This window comes from Serinus canaria, chromosome 25 (assembly GCF_022539315.1).
Source record: "Serinus canaria isolate serCan28SL12 chromosome 25, serCan2020, whole genome shotgun sequence".
Classification (NCBI taxonomy): domain Eukaryota; kingdom Metazoa; phylum Chordata; class Aves; order Passeriformes; family Fringillidae; genus Serinus; species Serinus canaria.
The window spans coordinates 3935278-3957864 of NC_066338.1; the positions used below are offsets into that span (position 1 = coordinate 3935278).

The 22587-nt window shown below is 57.6% G+C and overlaps 2 protein-coding genes and 1 pseudogene across 2 annotated transcripts; 1 reads left to right on the forward strand and 2 right to left on the reverse strand.

Moving 5' to 3' along the window:
• Positions 1 to 789: 789 nt before the first annotated feature.
• LOC127060590 (Fc receptor-like protein 3) lies at positions 790 to 4097 on the reverse strand (annotated as a pseudogene).
• Positions 4098 to 9153: 5056 nt separating this feature from the next.
• On the reverse strand, positions 9154 to 10591 carry LOC127060591 (Fc receptor-like A). The gene is made up of 3 exons (XM_050984266.1): positions 10558 to 10591; positions 10016 to 10270; positions 9154 to 9780 (listed from the first exon to the last, which is right to left on the reverse strand). Exons 1-3 carry the CDS (start codon positions 10589 to 10591, stop codon positions 9389 to 9391), a joined length of 681 nt encoding a protein of 226 aa, XP_050840223.1. The 3' UTR covers positions 9154 to 9388.
• A 4332-nt stretch (positions 10592 to 14923) lies between these two features.
• On the forward strand, positions 14924 to 17428 carry LOC127060592 (Fc receptor-like protein 2). Its single transcript, XM_050984267.1, is given in 8 exon segments — positions 14924 to 15041; positions 15228 to 15248; positions 15337 to 15567; positions 15806 to 15969; positions 15971 to 16073; positions 16592 to 16861; positions 16951 to 17256; positions 17337 to 17428. Coding segments are annotated over 8 exon segments (1305 nt in total).
• Positions 17429 to 22587: the final 5159 nt, after the last annotated feature.

A 22587-nucleotide genomic window follows, 5' to 3' on the forward strand; every position in this document is an offset into this window, starting at 1 on the left:
TATACATTTAAAATTTTAACGAGTGAGCCTTGTTTCTCACACAGTTTAATCAAAAACTGAATTTTGGGTACAATAAGAGTGAAAAATTTTGTGTGCTTCCCTGGCACTGGGAGATGGAAGGAGGAGCCCCGTGGGGTGCTGTGAAGAGGAAGAAGGGTTCCCTGAGGAGAATCGATGCCCTCCATTGCCCCCAGTGTCCCCCAGTGCCCCCAGTGTCACAGCACATTCCCGTAGTCACAGGTGTCCCGCTGTCCCTCGTGGGGTCCTGACTGCTCCGCGTTGGTCACTTGTGGATCCCAAGGTGGGGCAGGGCCAGGGGACACCAGTGGGTCCCTGAGAGTGACAATGGTTGTGGGAACCTGGCTGGGGAGGTGACATTCGTGGGTGACGTGTCCCTGTCCCTCCCCCACCCTGTATTAACTCCCTGCCCACTCGGTGCGCACCATGTGGGGGTCCAGCACCACTCTCTCCTCCAGGGGGGTCCTGTGGGGATAAGGGGGGGTCTGGGTGGTGTCTGGGGTGGGGGAAAGGGGAGTCCCAGCCTCAGCCCCCCACTCACCTGTCCTGGAGCTTCCAGGTGGCTGCAAGGAAAAGGGGAGGGGGTGACCGAGGGGACACCGGGACCCCTGAACCTTCCTGGGACCTTGGCAGCTCCAACCACCCACGGGACCCCCAAATCTCCACTGCAGCTCAAATTCCCACTGGATCCCTGATCTCTGCCCCTACTCTGGGGGCTGCCCCTCACTCCAGGACCCCCATCCTATCCCATTGTCACCCACCCCAGCAGTGCTACCAGCGACAGCCCCCGATGACAGCCAGGAGTAGGAGCAGGAACAGGAGGGTCCTGCCGACATTCACAGCCACTGCTGGGGACAGAGGGGACACATCAGGGTCACCCTGAACCCAGGGGTTCTGCACTCCCTGGTGACCCCGTGTGACCTCACCTGTGACCCAGGGTGAGCCAGGGGTCGCCAACAGGTCCAGCTCGGGGCTGAGTGCCCGGAACATGCGGTGCCTGTCCTGTCCCAGCTGGTTGGTGGCCACGCACTGGTAGGTGGCCGAATGTCCCATATCGATGTACCTGAGCTCCAGGAGGGGATCCCGGGCCACCTCCTGCCCCTTGTGCAGCCAGGTGAAGGTGACAGGGGCTGAGCCCTCCTGCACCAAGCAGCGCAGGTCATGTTGTCACCTGCACACACCTGGTGTGACAGGGGACCAGGGGTAATGGTGGCATTGGCCACGGGCACTGCAGGGACAGAGATAGGGCTGAGGGCACAGGGAGGGCCTGGCAGCTAGTGTGGGGCTATAGGGATGGGGGGGAATGTGTGTGATGGGGGATGTCGGGGATGGGGTCACATCACGTAGGGGCGAGGTGACACATGGCAGAGGCAGGGAGACTCAAAAAAGGTGTCAGGGAGACATGGAAGTACCCAGGCAGGGTATCCGAGGGGTCTCTGGGGGCTCCCCGTGCCCATCCCTGCACTCACTGCACACTGTGACGCAGAGCCGGGAGCTCCTTTCTGCACTCTTCCCCCTCAGAGTGCACCTGGCAGCTGTAATTCCCCGAGTGGGAGACCCCCACGGCGGGCACAAGCAGCTGCGGAGACCCCTGCGGGCCCCCCACCACCTGCCCGTCCTGGTAGGACACGTACAGGAGGGGGGCTCGGGGCTACAGGGGGCTGGGGGTGCTGAAGCAGCTGAGAGTCAGGGGGGACCCCAGCTTGGGGGGACGCTCCAGCACTGGCAGCAGGGAGAGATCAGGGAAGGAGAGAGGTGATGCAGACTGTGACTCTTAAGTCCGCTGGGAAGTGGCTTTGGTGGAGTTAGGAGACTGGAGTTCCAGCTGTGGTGGTGCTCACCGTACACTGTCACTGTGACTGGTTCCGACTATGCCCACAGTGACGCTTTGGAGCCCACGCAGCCCATGCAGCTTTAGCGGCCGCTGTGGCTCATCTGCAGGGGGGACAGGGACAGCTCAGCCCCATCGAGGGACCTCCCCACCTCCTTGTCCCCATGGTAGAATCACATCCTGGTGACCGGGTTGTTCTGCCAGCCCCGGCAGCACAGCGTCACCGTGTCCCCCTCCAGCAGCTCCCGCGCCATCACCTGCAGCACCAGCCAGTCGGGAGGACAGAGGGGTCCTGTCACACCTGATGGCACTGGGACCCCTCACACCCAGAGCACCCAGGGCACCAGGGGTCCCCAATTCCAACAGTGGAGTCCCTCTACACTGGGATGCTCTGGGATTTCCCCAGAGCAGGGGACAGGCTCTGGTCACACAGGAGGTGACCCATGGAGTGGAGCCCACCCAGAGCCCTCGGGATCACTGCTGGTGCCAGCCTGGGGACACCCAAACCCCCCTCACCGTCTGAGACTGTCATGGGGGGGGGTGTGTGCCCGCTGCCGGGTCTGTAACACTTGTAGGTGCCTTTCATGGTGACAGTGACGTTGTCCCATCCCTCCTGCCATAAGTGCCACCCATACTTGTACCAGGTGGTGGCACCGGTGCTCCCCGAGCCATGGCAGGTCAGTGTCACCCGGTCCCATGTCACCACTGGCCTCCAGGAGGTCTCCTCGAAAAGCTGGGTGGTCTGGGCACCTGCAGGTGGCAGGGGACACCAGCCTGCCAGGGCCAGAGTGGGGCTGGGGACAGCGGGGTGGGGACATGGCATCCCCCAGAGGACTCACCAGTGAGGCCGAGGGGCTGGGCTGGAAGGGAGAAGAGACAGGTCTGGGTGGGGGTGGCACCATGGGGACAGAGCCACCTGGGGTACAGGGTGTGGGGGATGTCCCCAAACTGTCCCCATGGGGACAGCAGTTCTTGTGAGAAAGTGTTTCTTGGTGGTCCCCAAAAGATTTGAGAGGCAGGGGGACATGTCTGTGTCACAGCCACCTGTGTACCACACCCATGTGGCACAAACACCTTGGGAACAGGGACACTGAGGCCACCCTGGGCTGAGGCACAACATGGGGACACTGTGGAAACCCCAGACATAAGGACACCACAGACACAGCCCATGCTGGCCCAGGTCACCCCCACCAGCTCATGATCCCATCCCCATTATCCCATCCCCATTATCCCATCCCCATGGCCACAACCTCACCGTTCTTGTCCCCTTCTGTTCCTGCATTCCTGTTCCCTTGTCCCTATGCCCAGAGCTACCTGAGCCCTGTAGGCGAGACTGGGGGTTGCACGGCCGGGACGGACGGAGACAAGAGATCTCTGAAGCCAGGTCGTGGAACTTGCGGTTTATTGCAAAGGGTGTGGGTACAGAGCCCTGCTGGGAGCTGCCAGCTGCAGCTCGGAGCAGGCCCGAGAGAAGAGAGAGGATGAGAGGGTAATTACGTAAAAGGCAAGAGCTAAGAGCATAGAAAAGTAAGAGCAAGAGCAAAAGCAAGAGAGCAAGAGAGCGAAGTTCCCGTTACAATACAATAAATCATCTTCTGTGTTGAATATTCTGATTCTCGCTAACCAATCTAGTAGAGCATACAAATCCTATAGCATTTACATACAGCCTATAAGAATCACTACATTACCATACTGTGCTACATTTTAAACCCTAAATCTACTCTTCGGACCCCTTCTGCCAAGCTGGCAGGGTCTGCTCTGACCCTTGGACCTGCCTGCTTGCAGAGGGTATTGTTTCGTCAAGAGGGGATTAGCTTCATCCGGCCACACCATTGTTTTCCCGTTGTTCAGTAACTAAGGGATGTCAAAGCTTGCTTTCATTTCAATCTCGCTTATAGTTTCTATATTCTCAAAATCTTTTGCCAGGCAATCATATTTGTAAGGCTTTCCTGTTTCATCTTCCCCAACAAGCCCAAAGGTGCCAGTTCCCACATTCCTGTCCCCACATCCCCATCCCCAAATTCCGGCCGCCTGTTCTTGTCCCCAAAGCTACCCTACATCCCCAGTCCCACCAAATTCCACTGTGGGTAACAAGGATTGGCACTGCTGGCGTTGGAGACCTCAGGGGACCCCTCAGCCCTCCTGTGGCCCCTCCCCTCCCCATCCCCAGGGTGTCAAGCCCGTGCCCAGGGCACTCACCCCAGAGGAGCAGTGCCACCTTCCTGGCCATCCTGGTGTCCCCAGCCATGTGGACTGGCTGTCACTCTCTGCCAGGTTGGCTGTGCTCTCGCTGATGGCTCTTCGGATGAAGGGAAAGGAAGCGATGTCAGGTCTGTCACCACCATGAAAGTGGCCCTTGGTGGGGGCAGGGTGGCCACAAGCTGAGCACAGGCTGTTGGCAGGGTGGGGACGTGGCTGAGTGGGATAAGGTGGGACATGGGGTTCCCAGGAGTAGGGGGCTTGGTGGGACTGGGGAGCCAGGGATGGGTGTCCAGGGGAATGGGGAGTCCCAGGGATGGCGTCCCTGGGAATGGGGGTCCTGAGGAGGGAGAATCACAGGGGATGGGGCCATGGGAATGGGAGTCCCCAGGACTGGGGGGACAGAGGGATGGGAGTCCCAGGGGAATGTGGGCTTCAGAGTAATGGAAGGATGGTGCTGGGGGAATGGGGGGGGGGGTCTTGGAAGAACCAAGGCCCTGGGGGAAGGAGGATTTCAGGTGTTGGAATGAACAGGAGAGGGTTTCTTGTGAATGGGCTGCTGGGCCATGGAGATTCTGGGGAATGTCAGGACTGGGATGGGGGTTGCAGAGACATGGGGAAATAAGGAATGGGGTCCCCATGGTTGATTCCCAGGGGAATGGAGGTCCCAGGGATGGGCAGTGGCTGGGTAAGCCCGTGGGTCTCAGCTACTTTCCTGGGTGCCTCAGATTTTGGGTGACCTAGAGCACAGCACAGCCCCCAAAAGGTGCCAGGGGCGTGGGGGTCACTCCGGACAGATTCCGAGGGTCTCCGTGTCTGTGTCCCCGCACCCCCAGTGACTTTTCCCCTCTTTATTTCAATTTCCATTGTTTTGTGCCTCAATTTCACAAGCTCCCAGTTCGTGCCTTAATGATCCCGGAGAGCAACCAAGCAGTGAATGGGCTGGGGGCAGCAGGGGTGAGGGGTCTGCAGGGAGGGCTGGGGAGGCTGTGGGGATGGGGGTGTCTGGCTGTGCCACCCCAACACTTTCTCTCTCCTGAAGAAGGAAGAGACTGTTTGACATGTTTGTCACATGGTGGGGTGGAGGGGGGGAGAGGAGGGGGCAGGTTCTGTCCTGGAGGGACACATCTTGGGGGCTCCTGTCCCGGGGGGATCCTGTCCCAGGGGGAAGATGTGCTGGCCACGGGGGTCCTGTCCTGGGGCCTGGCAGCTCCTTTTCCATTCTTGCTCGTCCCCTGCAGGATCTGAGTCCCCAAGAGCAGCTGGGGAATGGAGCCCTGGGCAGGAAGGAGCTCCCAAACTCCTGCTCCTTGAAGCCAGTGGCCATCCAAGGGTAGGGCCCAGCCATGGCCCATCCCTACTGCACAGGAATGGCCATTGCCCAGCCCTGCTCTGCCCAGCCCCAGGTGGCAGCCAGGACCTCAGGGTCCCCCCCTGCCCCCTTGGCTTTGATTCTGGCAGCTTTAGAGCTGCTGCAGAGGTGAGAATTCTGTGGGGGGAAAGGCCTGCCTGAGGTTTGCTCAGCCCTGCAAGAAACACAAACCCCAAAATGGGCTCAAGCAATGGCTCTGAGAGGGTCTTTGATGGTTTTCAGAGCAGGGCTGCCTGGAAACCCCCACTGCAGAGGCAGCTGTGAGGGAACCAGTCCAGAAATGCACCAACTGATCGTTCGTTCTTCTTAGTAACAGACTGAGAGAAGCACAAACTACTGCAAATCCCACAACACTCTGCTCAACAACCTGACCTGGACCCTCTTTCTTGAACAAAACCTACATCCTTCTGAAACCTCATGGATGAATGTTTGGGCTCAGGCTATGGCCATCAGATAAGAGGCAAAATTGTGGAAATATCGAGCAGAGGCTCTGCCGGCAGCTATGGTGGGGCTGTGGGGAGTGATCCTGTATGGATTTCAGGTGTCCCCAAAGCTGCTCCATCCCTGCCCTCCTCACCTGAGTGAAAGGCTGAGGGTTTGCAGGAATTGTGGTGTAAAGCCACCAGAGGCTTGCCTTCCTTCCATTTGGTATCATGGACAGTGGTCACGGGTGTTGTGCAGAACGTGTGCCCGGCCCCAGGACACTGCTACCCTGCCAGTGGGCACTGGGATCCAACCTGCTGCCTTGGCAGCTTCTGCCCGCTGCCGATGGTGGTGCTGGGACCAACTGGTGCCGTGAGTTTGGAAAAGGAGCGATTTCCCCTCCTGCCTCCTGTGGGAAGCCACCATGACCCCTGAGGGGATGGAGCTGGACCAGGGCGCCCCCTGCTGGCCGGGAGCGCTCCCTGCAGCGCCCCCTGCTGGCCGGGAGCGCTCCCTGCAGCGCCCCCTGCTGGCCGGGAGCGCTCCCTGCAGCGCCCCCTGCTGGCCGGGAGTGCTCCCTGCAGCGCCCCCTGCTGGCCGTGGTTATCACTGCCACAAAAACAAACAGTGCTGAGCGGGAGGGAAAGTTCTGGGTTTGTATTGTTTGTTCTGTTTTGGTTTATAAATTTTCCTGGAAAGAGCTGCTATTCATTTTCCTACACTTTGGCCTGGAAGCCCCATAATTTTTGAAATTAAAGAAAGTTTTACAGATCGGTCTTCTTTCCATTCCAGGAACATTCCCACTTTCCTTGGCAGATATTTCTCATTTAAATGAGTTGCCATATCCTGGGTTCCAGTGTATACGGGACAGACATCCCAAGAGCAGACACGGTCAGGGACTTGGCCACCTCATGCTCTGCCTTTTAAGCCAGTTCATACACCAAGTGTCCTATCCCCAGGTGGCACTTCTGGTCACCTGGCCACTAAGGAGCTGTCTTTGGCAGAGCATCAGACTGTCCCTGTGCGCCACGGCTGACAGACTGATGGACAGATGGGGCCCTGTCTCACCAAAAGTAAGGCCTGACCCACCCCTGCCATACACAGCTGTTCCAAAATGTCTCCAGACATCAAAGTTTTCCAGTCTCTGGCATCCCACCCTCTGCCATGCCCTGATCCCTATTGTCCTGGCAAAGGGGGAGGCTCTGGGACCCCCACAGGGCCTTTGTGACATCCCTGTGTGGGGAACAGGGCAGAGGAGGGGTTTGGGAGAGGGGACAAGATAATCCAGAGCCTCATACAGGCCACTTTGGCCATTAGAGCAAGGAAGGTCCAGGGCCCTGGCTTGTTCCTTATTGGGAGCTTTCCCTGGAAAGAGTTCCTTGTGTGACAATCTGGACTCTGAACCTTGTTGCTGTTGCTGTTGGTTTTATTCTCTCTCGTTGCTGTTTCAGGAAATTGTTCCTCTCTCAGCCCTTTGGGATCTTTGTGCCCCCACAGGAAGGAAGAGGGCAGTTTTTGGTTGCAGCATAGACACGAGTGGGTGCCCATGGGTGGGGACCCCCAGTGCCCCCAATTCCCCCCAGTGTCACAGCACATTCCCGTAGATGTCACCGGGTTCCTGTGGTCGTCCCTGATGTCCCCTCAGCTCCGCGTAGGTTACCTGGGGGTCCTGGAGGGTGGTGGCACGTGGGGACGCTGCGAGAGACATGGGCTGTGGGATCTGGGTGGGTGACACTCGTGGGTGACATGTCACTCTGCGTGTGTCCCCCCCGTACTCACCACCTGCCCTCTTGGTTTTCACGACGTGGGTGTACAGCACCTCCCCCTCCTCTGGGAGGGCCAGGTGATCCGAGGGGGCCCTGGGGGAATAAAGGCGATGTGGGGGAGGGAATGGGAGGTCTTCGTGGTTGGGGTAAAAGTGGAGAGTGTGGTTTGAGCCCCCCACTCACCTTTCCTTCTGCTTCCTGGGAGCTGCAGAGGAAAGAGGGGAGGGGTGACTGTGGGGCCCTGACCCCTCTCAGGATTCCTGAACTCCCATCAGACCCTCAAGTTCCCACAGGACCCCCAAGCATCTCTGAAGCCACCAGAATTCATGAACATCCCCAGTGCCCATGACCATCTCAGCCTCAAGAACCCAAAGCCCACCAGGGACAGAGACCCACAAACACCCTCTGGGACCCTGAAAGAACCCCCAACACTCCTGCAGGACCCTCCAACACCTCTCCAAACACTACAGGACCCCGAGACAAGGTCACAATTGTGGGGCTGTGGGTGCTGCTCTATTGCTCCCCAACACTGGGGGCCTCTACAGCTCCCGGGGCCCCCCGTCCCCCCATTGTCACCCACCCAGGCAGTGCCACCGGTGCCAGGCCACAATGGTACCCACGAGCAGGAGCAGGAATAAAAGGGTCCCACTGACCGCTGTGGCCACTGCAAGAAACAGAGGGGGACACAATGGGGTCACTCATCACCTCAGGTGTCCTGCACTCTCTGGTAACCCCGTGTGACCCCACCTGTGACCCAGGGTGAGCCAGGTGTCACCTCCAGGGCTAGCTCAGGGCTGAGTTCCCGGAACACGCGGTGCCTGTCCTGTCCCAGCTGGTTGGTGGCCATGCACTGGTAGACGCCTGAATGTCCCACATCGATGTCCCTGAGCTCCAGGAGGGGACCCCGGGCCACCTCCTGCCTGTTGCGCAGCCAGGTGAAGGTGACAGGGGCTGAGCCCACCTGCACCGAGCAGCGCAGGGTCACGTTGTCACCTGCAGGCACCTGGTGTGACAGGGGACCAGGGGTGATGGTGGCATTGGCCACAGGCACTGCGGGGACACAGACAGGGCTGGCACTTGGTGAGGTGGGATGGTGGTGCCATGTTGTGGGGTCACCCCCAGCCCAAGGGTCCTGCTCACCCAGTACGGTGACATTCAGGGGGTCAGTCTCAGCCACATTCTCCCCGTTGCTGACCCGGCACTGGTACTGGCCGCTGTCATTGTCCCCAACATGCTGCAGCTCTAGGCTGGGACCAGTGCCCAGTGGTGCCCCCGAGCCCTCCCGGTGCCAGGAGAAGGACAGGGGACCTGTCCCCGCAGCCACCTTGCAACTCAGCACCAGGCTGTCTCCGAGTGCCACCTGTCCCCCAGGGGGCTGCGCTGACAGGGACACCCCTGAGAGTGGGACCCCTGAGGGAGGGTCACAGAAGAGATTGGGGTCACAGGGGAGGTGGGGGGACACAGGAGGGGAAAGAGGGGGATTGGAGGGGAATGGAAAGGATCCCAGTGAACAGGAGGGGACCCTGGGAGACATGTTGGGACCTGGGAACAATGGCGAGACCCCGTGGAAAGGGGGAGAGACCCAGGCAGGGATGGGAAATCAGACGAGAGGCTGAGGAGACTCAGGGAATGATTTGGGGTTTAGAGATGGGCGGGAGGACCCAGGAAAGGAAGGGAGACCAGAGGGTGGAGCAGGGACCTTGGAAGGGGTGAGGAATCCAGGGAGGGCTGGGAAGGACAAAGAGAGGGATGAGGGATCTGCAGGAGGGAACTGGGCAGTCATGGGGGAAACCAAGAGGGGCTTGGGAAATTTTGGGTTACCCAGGGAGGTATAATGGGAGGGATGAAGGATTCAGGCAGTGGTGGGGAAGCCCTTGGAGGATGTTGGGCTTTTCTGTCCCCATCACTGCACTCACTGTGCACAGTGACTGTCACCCGCTTCGACTCGCTCCAATATGATGGCACCCAGCCCCTGCAGTGGTAGCGGCCACTGTGATTCAGCTGCAGGGGGGACAGGAACAGCTTGGTCCCATCCTGGGGGCCCTTCAGCTGCTTCTCTTCATGGTAGAAGGACACACTTGTGAGCTGTTTGTTCTGCCTGTGCCGGCAGTGCAGTGTCACCGTGTCCCCCTCCAGCAGTGCCCGTGCTGGCACCTGCAGCACCAGATTGTCTGTGGGACAGAGGGGTCCTGTCACACCAGGGCCATCAGGAGCATCATGATGGCACTGGGAGGCACCAGGGGACACATTGTGAGACAGAAGTCTGCCCACTCTGAGATGCTCTGGGATATCTCTAGAGCAGGCACCAGGCTCTGGTCACACAGGAGGTGACCCATGGAGCAGAACCCACCCAGAGCCTCAGGGTCCCCACAGATGCCAGTCTGAGGTCACCCAAACCCTCCTCACCATTTAAGACTGTCACCGGGGGGCTGCGCCCACTGCCAGGTCTGTCACACTCGTAGGTGCCCTTCTCGGTGACAGTGAGGTGGTTGGGTCCCTTCGGCCCCCAGCGCTGCCTGTCCTTGTACCAGGTGGTGTCACTGGCAGTCCTCGAGCCCTGGCAGGTCAGTGTCACCTGGTCCCACAGCACCGCCGGCCTCCAGGGGGGCTCTATGAAGAGCTGTGTGGTCTGGGCACCTGCGAGGGACAGGGGACACCAGCCTGCCAGGGACAGTGCAGGGCTGGGGACAGCGGGGTGGGGCCATGGCATCCCCCGAGGACTCACCAGCGAGGCTGAGGGTCTGGGCTGGAAGGGAGAAGGGACAGGGCTGGGTAGGGGTGGCACCGTGGGGACAGAGGAACATGGGGAACGGGGTGAGGGGGCTGTCCTCAAAGTGTCCTTGTGAGACATGGACCCCTTGGGGACAGGGACACCTCTGCTAGCCCGTGCTCAGGGAGGACACCATGACACTGTGGCATGCCCCTGAACTGGGGTTGCCATGGCCAACTCATGTTGGCCCAGGTCACCCACACCAGCCCCATGATGCCTCCCCATATCCCTGTATCCTTATTATTGTCCCCACATTCCTATCCCCTCTGTTCCTGTCCCCACAGCAACCCCATGGCTCCGGTCACCTCATGCTCTGGCTCTACTGGCATTGGGGACATCAGGGGACATCACAGCCCCCCAGTGCCCCCTCCCCTTCCCATCCTCAGGGTGACAGGCCCATGCCCGGGGCACTCACCCCACAGGAGCAGTGCCACCTTCCCGGCCATCCCAGCCATGTGGAGTGGCTGTCACTCGCTGCTGTGGCCACCACTCCCCTGGCTGGCGGCTCTTTGGATCAAGGGGAAGGAAGCGAGGTCACGTCTCGACCTTGTGCGAAGGCGGCCCTTGGTGGGGGCAGGGTGGCCACAAGCTGGGGATAGGCTGTGGGCAGGGTGGGGACAGGATGGGGACAAGGCTGGGTGGGACATGGTGGGACATGGGGTTCCCAGGTTTGGGAGGCTTAGGTGGTCAAAGGGGACCTGGGGATGGGTGTCCAGGGGAATGGGGGGTCCCAGGCATGGGGTCCCTGGACAATCGGGGTGATGAGGAGTGGGAGTCACTAGGAATGGGAGGGGGCATGGGAATGGGGGTGTCCAGGGCTGGGGGGACTCAGGGATCGGGATCCCAGGGGAATGTGGGCTCCAGGGATTTGGGGTGATGGGATGGGGATGCTGGGGGAATCGGGGTTCCCATGGGAAGGGGCGTTCTGGGAGGATTGACGTGCTGGGGGAAGGAGGATTTCAGGGGATGGAATGAACAGGAGAGGGTTCCTTGGGAATGGGGTGCTGGGCCATGGAGATCCTGGGGAGTGGTCAGGACTGGGATGGGGGTCCCAGGTCTGTGGGGGACATAAGGAATGGGGGGTCCCATGATTGGTTCCCAGGATACTGGGTATGTCAGGGATGGGCGGGTAGTGGATTGGGCACGGGGGTCTCAGCTCCTTCCTGGGGTGCCTCAGATTTTGGGGTGACCCAGAGCCCAGCACAGCACCCACCCTGCAGAACCCCAGGGTTGCCCTGGGAGTCTCTGTGTCCCTGCCCCACACACCCCTGGGTCAGGTTCCCCCATTTCCTGGCTCAGCCATCCCAGGTAACACTTGATGCCCAATTGGTTCAGACAAAGTTATACATCCATAGAATAAAAGTAAAAATCTTTCCTGCACCATTATTTTCTCAATAAAGGAAATCTCATCAAAAATCAAATTGACAGGATATAAAATGCTCTGGTTTAGAGAATCCATTGCTTTCCCAACAGGTCACTCACAATAAAAACACAAACAAATCCCAATGAAATGAGACTTTTATTCCCTTTAGCAGCTCCTTGGTGCATCCCATAGCAGTGTTTGTTTGTGGATGACACAGAGTGTGGAATCTCCCTGAGTGTCCAACAGCTCCATGGGATTGTTCCCTGCCTGCTGGGCAGCAACCCAGCCCCTAAGGAAGCGTTTTCTTGGGCTATATCTAGGAACTGTCCCCATTTTTCTCATTCCCACCCTGAAACTTGATTGACTTCCCATGGAGGATAGGGAGAAGCTCTGTCCATCCTTGGGACAGTGCACAGGAATCTGTGGAAATGCCCGTGTGTGCCTCAGGGTCTGATTCCCTGCTAAATCCACTCCAGCCTGCCCTGAATTCCCTTGCCTGGGCACTCCTGCTGTGACACCCCTGTTCCCCAGCCCCTCGTGTGCAGCCCCTGCTCAATATTTCCACACTTTTCCCTCTCTTCTGGTGTGCACATCCAGAACCCAAACATTCTTTCCATGAGGTTCCTGAGGCTGCAGGTTTTGCTCATGAAGAATGATTCAGGTCATGTTGTTGAGCAGATTGTTGTTGTCTTTGCAGTAGTTTTGTGGTTTTCTCAGTCCCTTGGGCAAATGGACAAAATGATCAATTGCTACATTTCCAGACTGGTTCCCTCCCAGCTGCCCCTGCAGGGCGGGTTTCCAGCCAGCCCTGCTCTGAAAACCATCAAAGGCCCTCACAGAGCCACTGCTTGGGCTCCCTTTGGGGTTTGTGCTTCTTGCAGGGCTGAGCAAACCACAGGAAGGTTTTTTCCCCACAGAATTCTCACCTCTGCAGCAGCTCTAAACCTGCCAGAATCAAAGCCAAGGGGGCAGGGGGGGACCCTGAGGTCCTGGCTGCCACCTGGGGCTGGCCAGAGCAGGGCTGGGCAATGGCCATCCCTGTGCAGTGGGGCTGGGCCATGGCTGGGCCCCACACTAGGGTGGCCACTGGCTTCAAGGAGCAGGAGTTTGGGAGCTCCTTCCTGCCCGGGGCTCCATTCCCAGCTGCTCTTGGGGACTCCGATCCTACAGGGGACAAGCAAGAATGGAGAGGTATGGACCCCCAGAGCTGCCATCCGCCAGGACAGAACCCCCTTGGTCAGCATGTGTCCCCCCTGGGACAGCATCTCCCAAGGACGGGAGTCCCCAAGATGTGCCCCTCTAGGACCAAACCAGCCCCCCTCCTGTGACAAAGGTGTCAAACAACCTCTTCCTTCTTCTGCAGGAGAGAGAAAGTGAAAGTTGGGGTGGGAAAGTGAACACCCCCATCCCCACAGCCTCCCCAGCCCTCCCTGCAGACCCCTCACCCCTGCTTCCCCCACCCTGGGCTGCCCCCAGCCCATTCCCTGCTCACATGCCCCCCAGGATCATCAAGGAACGAACTGGGGGCTTGTAACATTGGAGGGGCTAAATGATGGGAATGGAAAAAAGAGGGAAAAGTCACCGTGAGTGTGGGGAGAGAGTCCCAGAAACGCTCGGAATCTTTCTGGGGTGACCCCCTGGTTACCGGCACCTTATGAGGGCTGTGCTTGGCTATGGGTCACCCCAAAATCTGTGGCACCCAGGGAAGGAGCTGAGACCAACGGGCTCACCAAGCCACTGTCCATCCCTGGCACCCCCATTGCCCTGAGAAGCAAAACATGGGACCCCCATTCCTTATGTTCCCCCCATCTCTGCAACCCCCGTCCCAGTACTGACACTCCCCAGGATCTCCATGGCCCAGCACCCCATTCCCAAGGAACCCTCTCCTGTTCATTCCATCCCCTGAAATCCTCCTTCCCCCAGCACCTTGGTTGTCTCAGGACCCCCATTCCCACAGGACCCCCATTCCCCCAGCATCCCCATCCCATCACCCCAAATCCCTGGAGCCCACGTTCCCCTGGGACTCCCATCCCTGAGACACCCCCAGCCCTGGGACCCCCCATTCCCCTGGCACCCCCATTCCCAGTGACTCCCCCTCCTCAGGACCCCCATTTCTCTAGGATGCCAACTCCCCAGGGACCCCCCATTCTCCTGGACACCCATACCCGGGTCCCCAAACCCCCTGAGCCTGCACTCCAGGGAAACCCGTGTCCCACCCAGCCTGTTGTGGTGTGAAGTTAAATCCTGTCCCTCAGCTGTGACTACTTCCTCCTTGCCTGCCCCCTGCCCTCTTCCTAAGTACTGTCTGTCAAGTTCCACATTCCAGCAAGGGCATCGTGTGATTGGCAGAAGTTCAAAAGATGCTTCTCAGACCTGGGGTCATTGGCCTGTCCAGGTGTCATTGTCCCCTGAGACCCTCCCCCTTCCACCTGGTTGGTGGCTCACCTATCCTATCCCTCGCCCCTCCCTGTGGGCTTAAAAGGCATTGGAACCATGTGGTCGGGGTCTGTTGGAGTTGTTACCGAGATTCAGGACTGTGTCACCCTGGAATAAACTCTGGATTTAACTCTCTGGCAGAACCCGCTCTCTTTCTCTTCACCATCGCCTGAACTTTTTCCACTAGAGGTAAACTGAGTTTCTACTTTGCTTGGACTCATTCTGAGTGCCTAACTATAACTGCCAGCGAGCCAAAGGTGTCTCTGAGGTGAAATATCCAGCAGTTACCTTTAGCTCAGTGCACTAAGGCTGGACGAGCTCAGGCACGCTCTACTTGGCAATACTGGGAATTTTATTCCATACCAGCCTTGTCCCCATCCTGTCCCCAGCTTGTGGCCACCCTGCCCCCACCAAGGGCCATCTCCACTTGGGAATGAGCATGACCTTGCTTCCTTCCCTTTTGGGGTCCCCTGAGGTCCGCAAGGCCAGCAGTGCCAGTCCCTGTTACCCACAGTGGACCTTGGTGGGACTGGGGATGTAGGGTGGCTTTGGGGACAGGAATAGGGGGCAGGAATTTGGGGATGGGGATGTGGGGAGTGGCACCTTTGGGCTCAGGTAGCTCTGGGCATAGGGACAAGGGAACTGGGATGCAGGGACAGAAGGGGACAAGAACGGTGAGGATTTGGGCATGGGGATGGGATCATGGGGATGGGATCATGAGCTGGTGGGGGTGACCTGGGCCAGCATGGGCTGTGTCCGTGGTGTCCTCATGCCCGGGGAGTCCACAGTGTCCCCATGTTCTGCTGCAGCCCAGGGTGGCCTCGGTGTCCCTGTTCCCAAGGTGTTTGTGCCACAGGGATGTGGTGCATGGGTGGCTGTGACACAGACATGTCCCCCCGACCATACAAATCTTTTGGGGACCACACAGACACACTTTCTCACAAGAACTGCTGTCCCCACAGGGACAGCTTGGGGACAGCCTCTGTACCCCATGTGCCACTGTCCCCATGGTTCCACCCTCACTCAGCCCTGTCCCTTCTCCCTTCCAGCCCAGACCCTCAGCCTCGCTGGTGAGTCCTTGGGGGATGCCATGACCCCACGCCGCTGTCCCCAGCCCCACATTGGCCCTGGCAGGCTGGTGTTCCCTGTCACCCGCAGGAGCCCAGACCACCCAGCTCCTCGTAGAGTCCCCCTGTAGGCCGGCGGTACAGTGGGACTGGGTGACACTGACCTGCCAGGGCTTGGGGACTGCCAGTGACACCACCTGGTATGAGGACAGGGGGCCGAAGAGACAGCAGGAACTCGACCATGTCACTGTCACCGAGAGTGGCACCTACACGTGTAACAGACCTGGCAGTGGGCGCAGGCCCCCGGTGACAGTCTCAAATGGTGAGGGAAGTTTGGGTGTCCCCAGACTGGCACCCACAGGAACCCTGAGTGCTCTGGGTGGGCTCTGCTCCATGGGTCACCTCCTGTGTGACCAGAGCCTGTCCCCTCCTCTGGGGACATCCCAGAGCATCCCAGGGCGGAGACAATTCTCTTTCACATTGCGTGGCCCCGGGTGCCTCCTAGTGCCATCATAACCCTCCTGATGGCTCTGGTGTTACAGGACCCCTCTGTCCCACAGAGGGGAACACCAGGAATCTGGTGCTGCAGGTGCCAGCACGGGCACTGCTGGAGGGGGACACGGTGACACTGCGCTGCCGGCGCAGGGACAACAAATAGTTCACAAGTGTGTCCTTCTACCGTGAAGAGAAGCAGCTGAAGAACCCCAAAGATGGGACTGAGCTGTTCCTGTTCCCCCCTGCAGCTGAATCACAGAGGCTACTACAGCTGCAAGCTCTGGGTGGTGTCACATTGGAGCGAGTCAAAGTGGGTGACAGTGACAGTGCACAGTGAGTGCAGGGATGGGGACCGGGAAGCCCAACATCCTCTAAGGGAAACCCTAAGGGTTTCCCCACCACTGCCTGAATCCTTCATCCCTCCCATTATACCTCCCTGGGTAACCCAAAATTTCCCAAGCCCCTCTTGGTTTCCCCCATGACTGCCCAGTTCCCTCCTGCAGATCCCTCATCCCTCTCTTTGTCCTTCCCAGCCCTCCCTGGATTCCTCACCCCTTCCAAGGTCCCTGCTCCACCCTCTGGTCTCCCTTCCTTTCCTGGGTCCTCCCGCCCATCTCTAAACCCCAAATCATTCCCTGAGTCTCCTCAGCCTCTCGTCTGATTTCCCATCCCTGCCTGGGTCTCTCCCCCTTTCCACGGGGTCTCGCCATTGTTCCCAGGTCCCAACATGTCTCCCAGGGTCCCCTCCTGTTCACTGGGATCCTTTCCATTCCCCTCCAATCCCCCTCTTTCCCCTCCTGTGTCCCCCCACCTCCCCTGTGACCCCAATCTCTTCTGTGACCCTCCCTCAGGGGTCCCACTCTCAGGGGTGTCCCTGTCAGCGCAGCCCCCTGGGGGACAGGTGGCACTCGGAGACAGCCTGGTGCTGAGTTGCACGGTGGCCGCGGGGACAGGTCCCCTGTCCTTCTCCTGGCACCGGGAGGGCTCGGGGGCACTCCTCAGCACTGGCCCCCACCTGGAGCTGCAGCATGTTGGGGACAATGACAGTGGCCAGTACCAGTGCCGGGTCAGCAATGGGGAGAGCGTGGCCGAGAGTGACCCTCTGAATGTCACTGTCCTGGGTGAGTGGGACCCTTGGGCTGGTGTTGACTCCACCGACAGCACCACCATCCCACCTCACCAAGTGCCAGCCCTGTCTCTGTCCACATAGTGCCCATGTCCAATGTCACCATCACCCCTGGTCCCCTGTCACACCAGGTGCCTGCAGGTGACAACATGACCCTGCACTGCTCGGTGCAGGTGGGCTCAGCCCCTGTCACCTTCACCTGGCTGCACAACGGGCAGGAGGTGGCCCGGGGTCCCCTCCTGGAGCTCAGGGACATCGATGTGGGATATTCGGGCACCTACCAGTGCGTGGCCACCAACCAGCTGGGACAGGATGGGCACCGCGTGTTCTGGCCACTCAGCCCTGAGCTGGCCCTGGAGGTGTCGCCTGGCTCACCCTGGGTCACAGCTGGTGTCACACGGGGTCACCAGGGAGTGCAGGACCCCCAGGGTTTAGGATGACCCCATTGTGTCCCCCTCTGTTTCTTGCAGTGGCCACAGGGGTTTGTGGGACCCTTTTGTTCCTGCTCCTGCTCGTGGGTGTCATTGTGGCCTGGCACTTGTGTCACCATGTGGGTGGGTGACAGTGGGGGGAGAGGGGTCATGGAGAGGGTTGGGAAGAGCCCCAGTGAAGGGGGGACATAGGGCGGCACCCACCGTCCCTGACCTGGGAGAGGCTGAGCCCCCATGACCATGGCTCAGAGCCCTTGGGGACGTGTTGGAGGGTTGTGTGCAGGAATGTTTGGGGTTCTATCAGGGGTCCCCCTCCCTGCCAGGTTTGGGGAGCTCAGGGTGTTGGTGCAAGTGGGGTGGTTCAGGGATACTGGGGTGCATCAGGGATACTGGGGGGCCTGGGGAGAATTGCATGTCTGGTGGTGGTTCAGGATTCCAATGGTGTATGGGGGCCCTTGGGTCTCCAAAGTCACCCCTCCAGTTTTCCTTTGCAGATGCCAGGAAGCACCAGGAATGGTGAGTGCAGGTTCCAGCCATGATACACCTTTTACCCATCCCCCAGGACCTCCCATCCCCTTCCACACACCCCCTTATTCCCACAGGGCCCCCCAGACCCCTTGGCACCCCCGGTGGAGGATCCTCAGGCACTGTACATGGAGCTGCAAAGGCAACCATGGGAACCCAGTGACATCAATGACAATCTACAACAAAAGTTGAGATGCTCTGGGAAGCGGGAGGCACTGGGTGACACTGGGGGTGCTCCCTCCATGGCTCCTGTGATATCCCAGCCTTCCAAGGGAGGTGGTCATGGGTCAGGGAGAGGCTACACAGGGCACCCTGTGCTCCCAATTTCCTCTCCCAGTACCTCCAAAGGCTCCCCCACTTGTTTGCACATACCTGCAGGGGCTCCCCAGCCCCATCCAAGTGCCCAAGTACCCTCAGTGACTGCCCCATTCTCTCCCCTCACTGCTTGCAGTACACCCAGGTCTTCCCCATTCCCTCTCCCACTACCCCTGTCCCAACCCGCTGTAAAAAGGGGGAGTCAGGGAGGATTCCTTCTGAAAGGCTTCTCAGATGAAAATGAAGCCCAAACACGGCAATAATATATCTGAGCACTGTTTATTGATAAAGGAGTGTAAGTGCTCTTACCGAAGGGGGAGAGAGAGAATAAAAAGGGAAAAGGATAGAGAGAGAAACAGAAGACAGGGACAGCGTTACCACAAGAAGCCTGAGCGCTCTGTGGGCATCAGCTCGGCAGATGGAGTGTGTGTGCTGAAAGCCACAGCGAGCCCACATGGCTTTTGTGAGTGCCTGGGTGTGATCTCCAAGGGACAGCACGGCAACCTGTATCGGCGAGCAATGGCTGCAGGCTGGCTGCTGTGGGCTGGCTGTGGGCTAGTGCTGCGGCACTGCTGGCTCTGGGCTGGCTGCCATGGGCTGGTGCTGCGGTGGGCAGGTGCAGCAGGCTCAGTGCTGTGGGCAGCATGGGAAACGTGGCAGAGGCAGTGGGTGGGTGCAGGCAGCATCTGCTCCTTGGGGGAAGCAATGAAGGAATGTCCAGGAGGAGCAGGAATGAGCTGCCTCGGGAAAGCAGCAAAGCAGGGAAGAAGGGGTGCAGACAGAGAAGAAGGACCAGAGAGAAGAAAAGGCAAGGGGGAGAGTATTGGTGATATTTTTGTCCGACGTCCGGGAGTAATGATGCATCTGACTCCATCTTTTCAGAAGTCTAATTAAGTACTTTATTATACTGTATTATTCTATATTATATTACATTACATCTGAACTGAATCTGCCAAGCACTCAACTGCACTCCACTGCACACAATCTCATGACTGTCAGCCATCAGTCCCGACACAAACACATCTGGATTCAATTGGTCAGTGAATCAAAACACTCACACCAAAATCCAATCATCAATTCCTTTCAGGTAAAGAATTGTCCACAATGCATTCCACTTGTGAACAGCACAGGAGCAGAAAATGAGATAAGAATTGTTTGTATCATTCCTTGCTTCTCTCACTGCTTCTCCCAGGTTCAGAGAATGTGAATCCCACAGGGGAGGAGGGCCAAGCTGACCCTGCCAGCAAGCCCCTGATCCCTCCAAGAAACCCAAAGCAAAACGCTCCTTTGTGTCACAGTTTGTTGCTTTTATTTACAAAGGCTCCTCCCACAGCCTAATTTCCTGAGAATTTTTTCCCAGACATTTTTCCTGGGCATCTGTCCCACCAGCTAGTGGGGGTCACTCACAGCCCGATCACTGAAGTTTTCTCTCCCCTGATCATCTGTTGCATGAAGCCTCTCCAGGGACAGGGTTCCCAGCACATGCACAGAGTAATTTTTCACCTCATGTGTAGCATATGTTGAGACATAAATCCAAATCAGCATTGTTCTTCTTAACCCCCATGTGCTTCGTGGCTCTGCAATCCCCTCCCAGTGCTCCCAGTAAGGTGGCTTATTGGTGCCCATCCCAGTTCCAAGGGAGCACAGGACCCGGTTCCCTGCTCCTGGGACAAAAATGCAGCTCTTTGGTTAAACTGGCAGAAATGGGGTTTTTTTGTTCAGATCCGTCAAGGAATCTGAACAAGGTGGGAACCTTCCTTGGAATGGAAAATACAAACCCCTGCTCTCTGAACTATTATAAATTTGAAATTACGGGGCTTTTAGGCAAAGCTGTGGGAACAGGAGTAACGGTCTTTACTGGCATGTACTGTGAGAAACAAGTGAATGTAAACTGACTTTTGCTGGATATTATATGAATTGATATTACATTATTGATTATATTGTTGATTAAATATTGTGATGTTGTTAGTGCTGGGACAGTAATATGTATTGTGGAGAGGCTTATGTCTTTGGGGTGGCCATCCAAGTATGGGGCCCAGCCATGGCCCAGCCCCACTGCACAGGGACAGCCATTGCCCAGCCCTGCTCTGGCCAGACCCAGGTGGCAGCCAGCACCTGAGGGTCCTCCCTTCCCCCTTGGCTTTTGTTCTGGCAGCTTTAGAGCTGCTGCAGAGGTGAGAATTCTGTGGGGAAAACGCCTGTCCATGGTTTTCCTCAGCCCTGCAAGAAGTACAAACCCCAAAGGGAGCCCAAGCAGTGGCTCTGCAAGGGTTTTCAGAGCAGGGCTGCCTGGAAACCCCCCTGCAGGGGCAGCTGTGAGGGAACCAGTCCGGAAATGCAGCAATTGATCATTTTGTTCCTCTTGGTAAGCTTCTGAGAGAGCTCCAGAACTACTGCAAATCCCACAACAATCTGCTCAGCAACATCACCTGGACCCTCCTTCTCGAACAAAACCTGCAGCCCTTTGGAACCTCCCAGAAATAATGTTTTGGCTCTGGATGTGCACTCCAGAAGAGAAGGAAAATGTGGAAATATTGAGCACATGAGGGTCTGGGCAACAAGGGTGTCACAGCAGGAGCAGGGAGTGCCTAAGCAGGGGAATTCTGGCCAGGCTGGAGTGGATTTACCAGGGAATCAGACCCTGAGGCACACAGGGTGTCGTGGTTTGAGAGGAAATGGTTTCTTTTGGGATGGCGTCGTCAGACCAATAGGTGTTCACTGAAATTAACAGGGGCAGGAAATATTCCTCCTTTTTAATGCCTTTAATTAAGTGATCAGCTCAAAATGGGATTTTTGACGGGTCCGCGGAGTTCTGCCACCGTTCCAGCAGTGACTCGGAAGAGGAGGATTTGTAGCTCTGTCCCATAGGGGGCAGAGCCAGGACTCCTGTCCTTGCAATGGCAGTGGGAGTATACCCAGGGTTCCATTCGAGTTATTGGTCCAGGGGGGCCTGGGTCCGACTGGCATTTTTTTTTTTGTTGGGGTGAGGAGTGACCGAGGCTCTCAGCATCTCTGCCGGCTTCGGACCTCAGCCCTGCTGTCCATACACCACCCTGACCTCTCAATTCTGCTTTGGCTCATCTCTTTTGGGGTATTTTCCAGGATTTGGTGAAGGTCTTGTCCCAATGCAGTCTGGGTTTTGGGATAAATTTGCATGTCTCCTGAGATGCAAATTTCCCCCTCTCTCCCCACTCTCCGGGGGTGGGGGGGGGTTGTCATCCTCCTGGCAACAGGCTAGGGTGGTACTGAAAAACAAAAATTCTCCACAACAGAGAATTAAAGAGTGATACTTAAGGATACTCAACAGGTGATTACAAACAAAAGAACTCTTGGCCAGCGATCAGTTCCCAGCTCAACTCCAAACTGCCAGAATTGGTTAAACCTGTAATTCTACAACTTTTACCAAAAAAAATGGGTAACCCTTTTTTCTTGTTCATAACATTCAGATTTTGATATTGACATCTAATATTGGCACCTGGTTTGTCCACTGAGGGCATGGATACGCCTCTGAGAACACAGGGGGTTAAAAGCTGTGAACTCCCAGGGGAAACTCTTTTTAGGTTCCGGTTCATGAAAGAGAACAGAGCTCCTCTGCCTGGCTCCAAGCTGGGCAGGGGGAGGGGAGCCATGTGGCCAGAGGAAGGTAGGCCAGGCCTGGGCCGAAGGATGGAGAAGCACTGCACTGCAAGGGCTTCGGGCAGCCATCCCCCATTCCCCCCCTTGGAGGGAGAGAGAGAGTGAGCAGCCTGTGCCTGTGATAGCGCAGCTGGCGTGAAGGAGAAGGGGGGGGGGTGCCCAGCAGGGCAGCCAGGCATGGGAGTTCATGAACCAAACCGGCAGAGCCTGGTACTTTTAACATTTCTTGGGATGGTTTTGCAAATGCTGATTCCTCCTAGAGTTGATGAGATAGAGTGGGATAGCAGGAAACAGGCAAATGAAAGATATTGAGAGAAGTTGAGAAGAATCCTAGGTGGGAAGAGATGATGGAGTGGCCTTTGGCTGGACTTTTCTTCTATAGCCATAGCAGAACCACTTGAGTTTCTGTGACACAGAGACTGCATTCCAGGGGGAGGCAATGGCTCAGAGCCAGGAGAGTGCAGTGATGTGAAGGTGTGTGAACAGAGACAATGAGTGAGGAGGGTGGTGGTGGTGCCCTCCGTCTTCAGAGAAGAAGAAGAGGAAGACGATCTCTGTTCAAGAGACCCCTCAACCCCAGGGGGTGAAATTTGGGGGGACAGGTGTCCCAAAAGGAGAGGGACTGTGCTCTTTTTGGAACTGGACAAAGCATCCTTAAAGGGAAAAAACCCTAGAAGCAGCTCTGGTCCATGTGCATTGTGAAAGCACTGGACATGGACGGAAGAAGGTTTGACACACCATCTCAAAAAAACTCATTTCCTCTCAAACCACGACATTCACCCACGCTCGTCCCCTTCCTGTGCCCAGCTTGTGG

Bases quoted from the DNA above. Each gene is read 5' to 3' on its own strand.
- LOC127060591 (XM_050984266.1), bottom strand. From the start codon at position 10,591: ATGGGGCTGGTGTGGGTGACCTGGGCCAACATGA. The intron at 10,271-10,557 runs GTTGGCCATGGC...TGTCCCTGGCAG, and splicing joins GGTGACCTGGGCCAACATGA to GCTGGTGTCCCCTGTCCCTC. The intron at 9,781-10,015 runs GTGAGGAGGGTT...TCTGTCCCACAG, and splicing joins CCCGGTGACAGTCTTAAATG to ACAATCTGGTGCTGCAGGTG.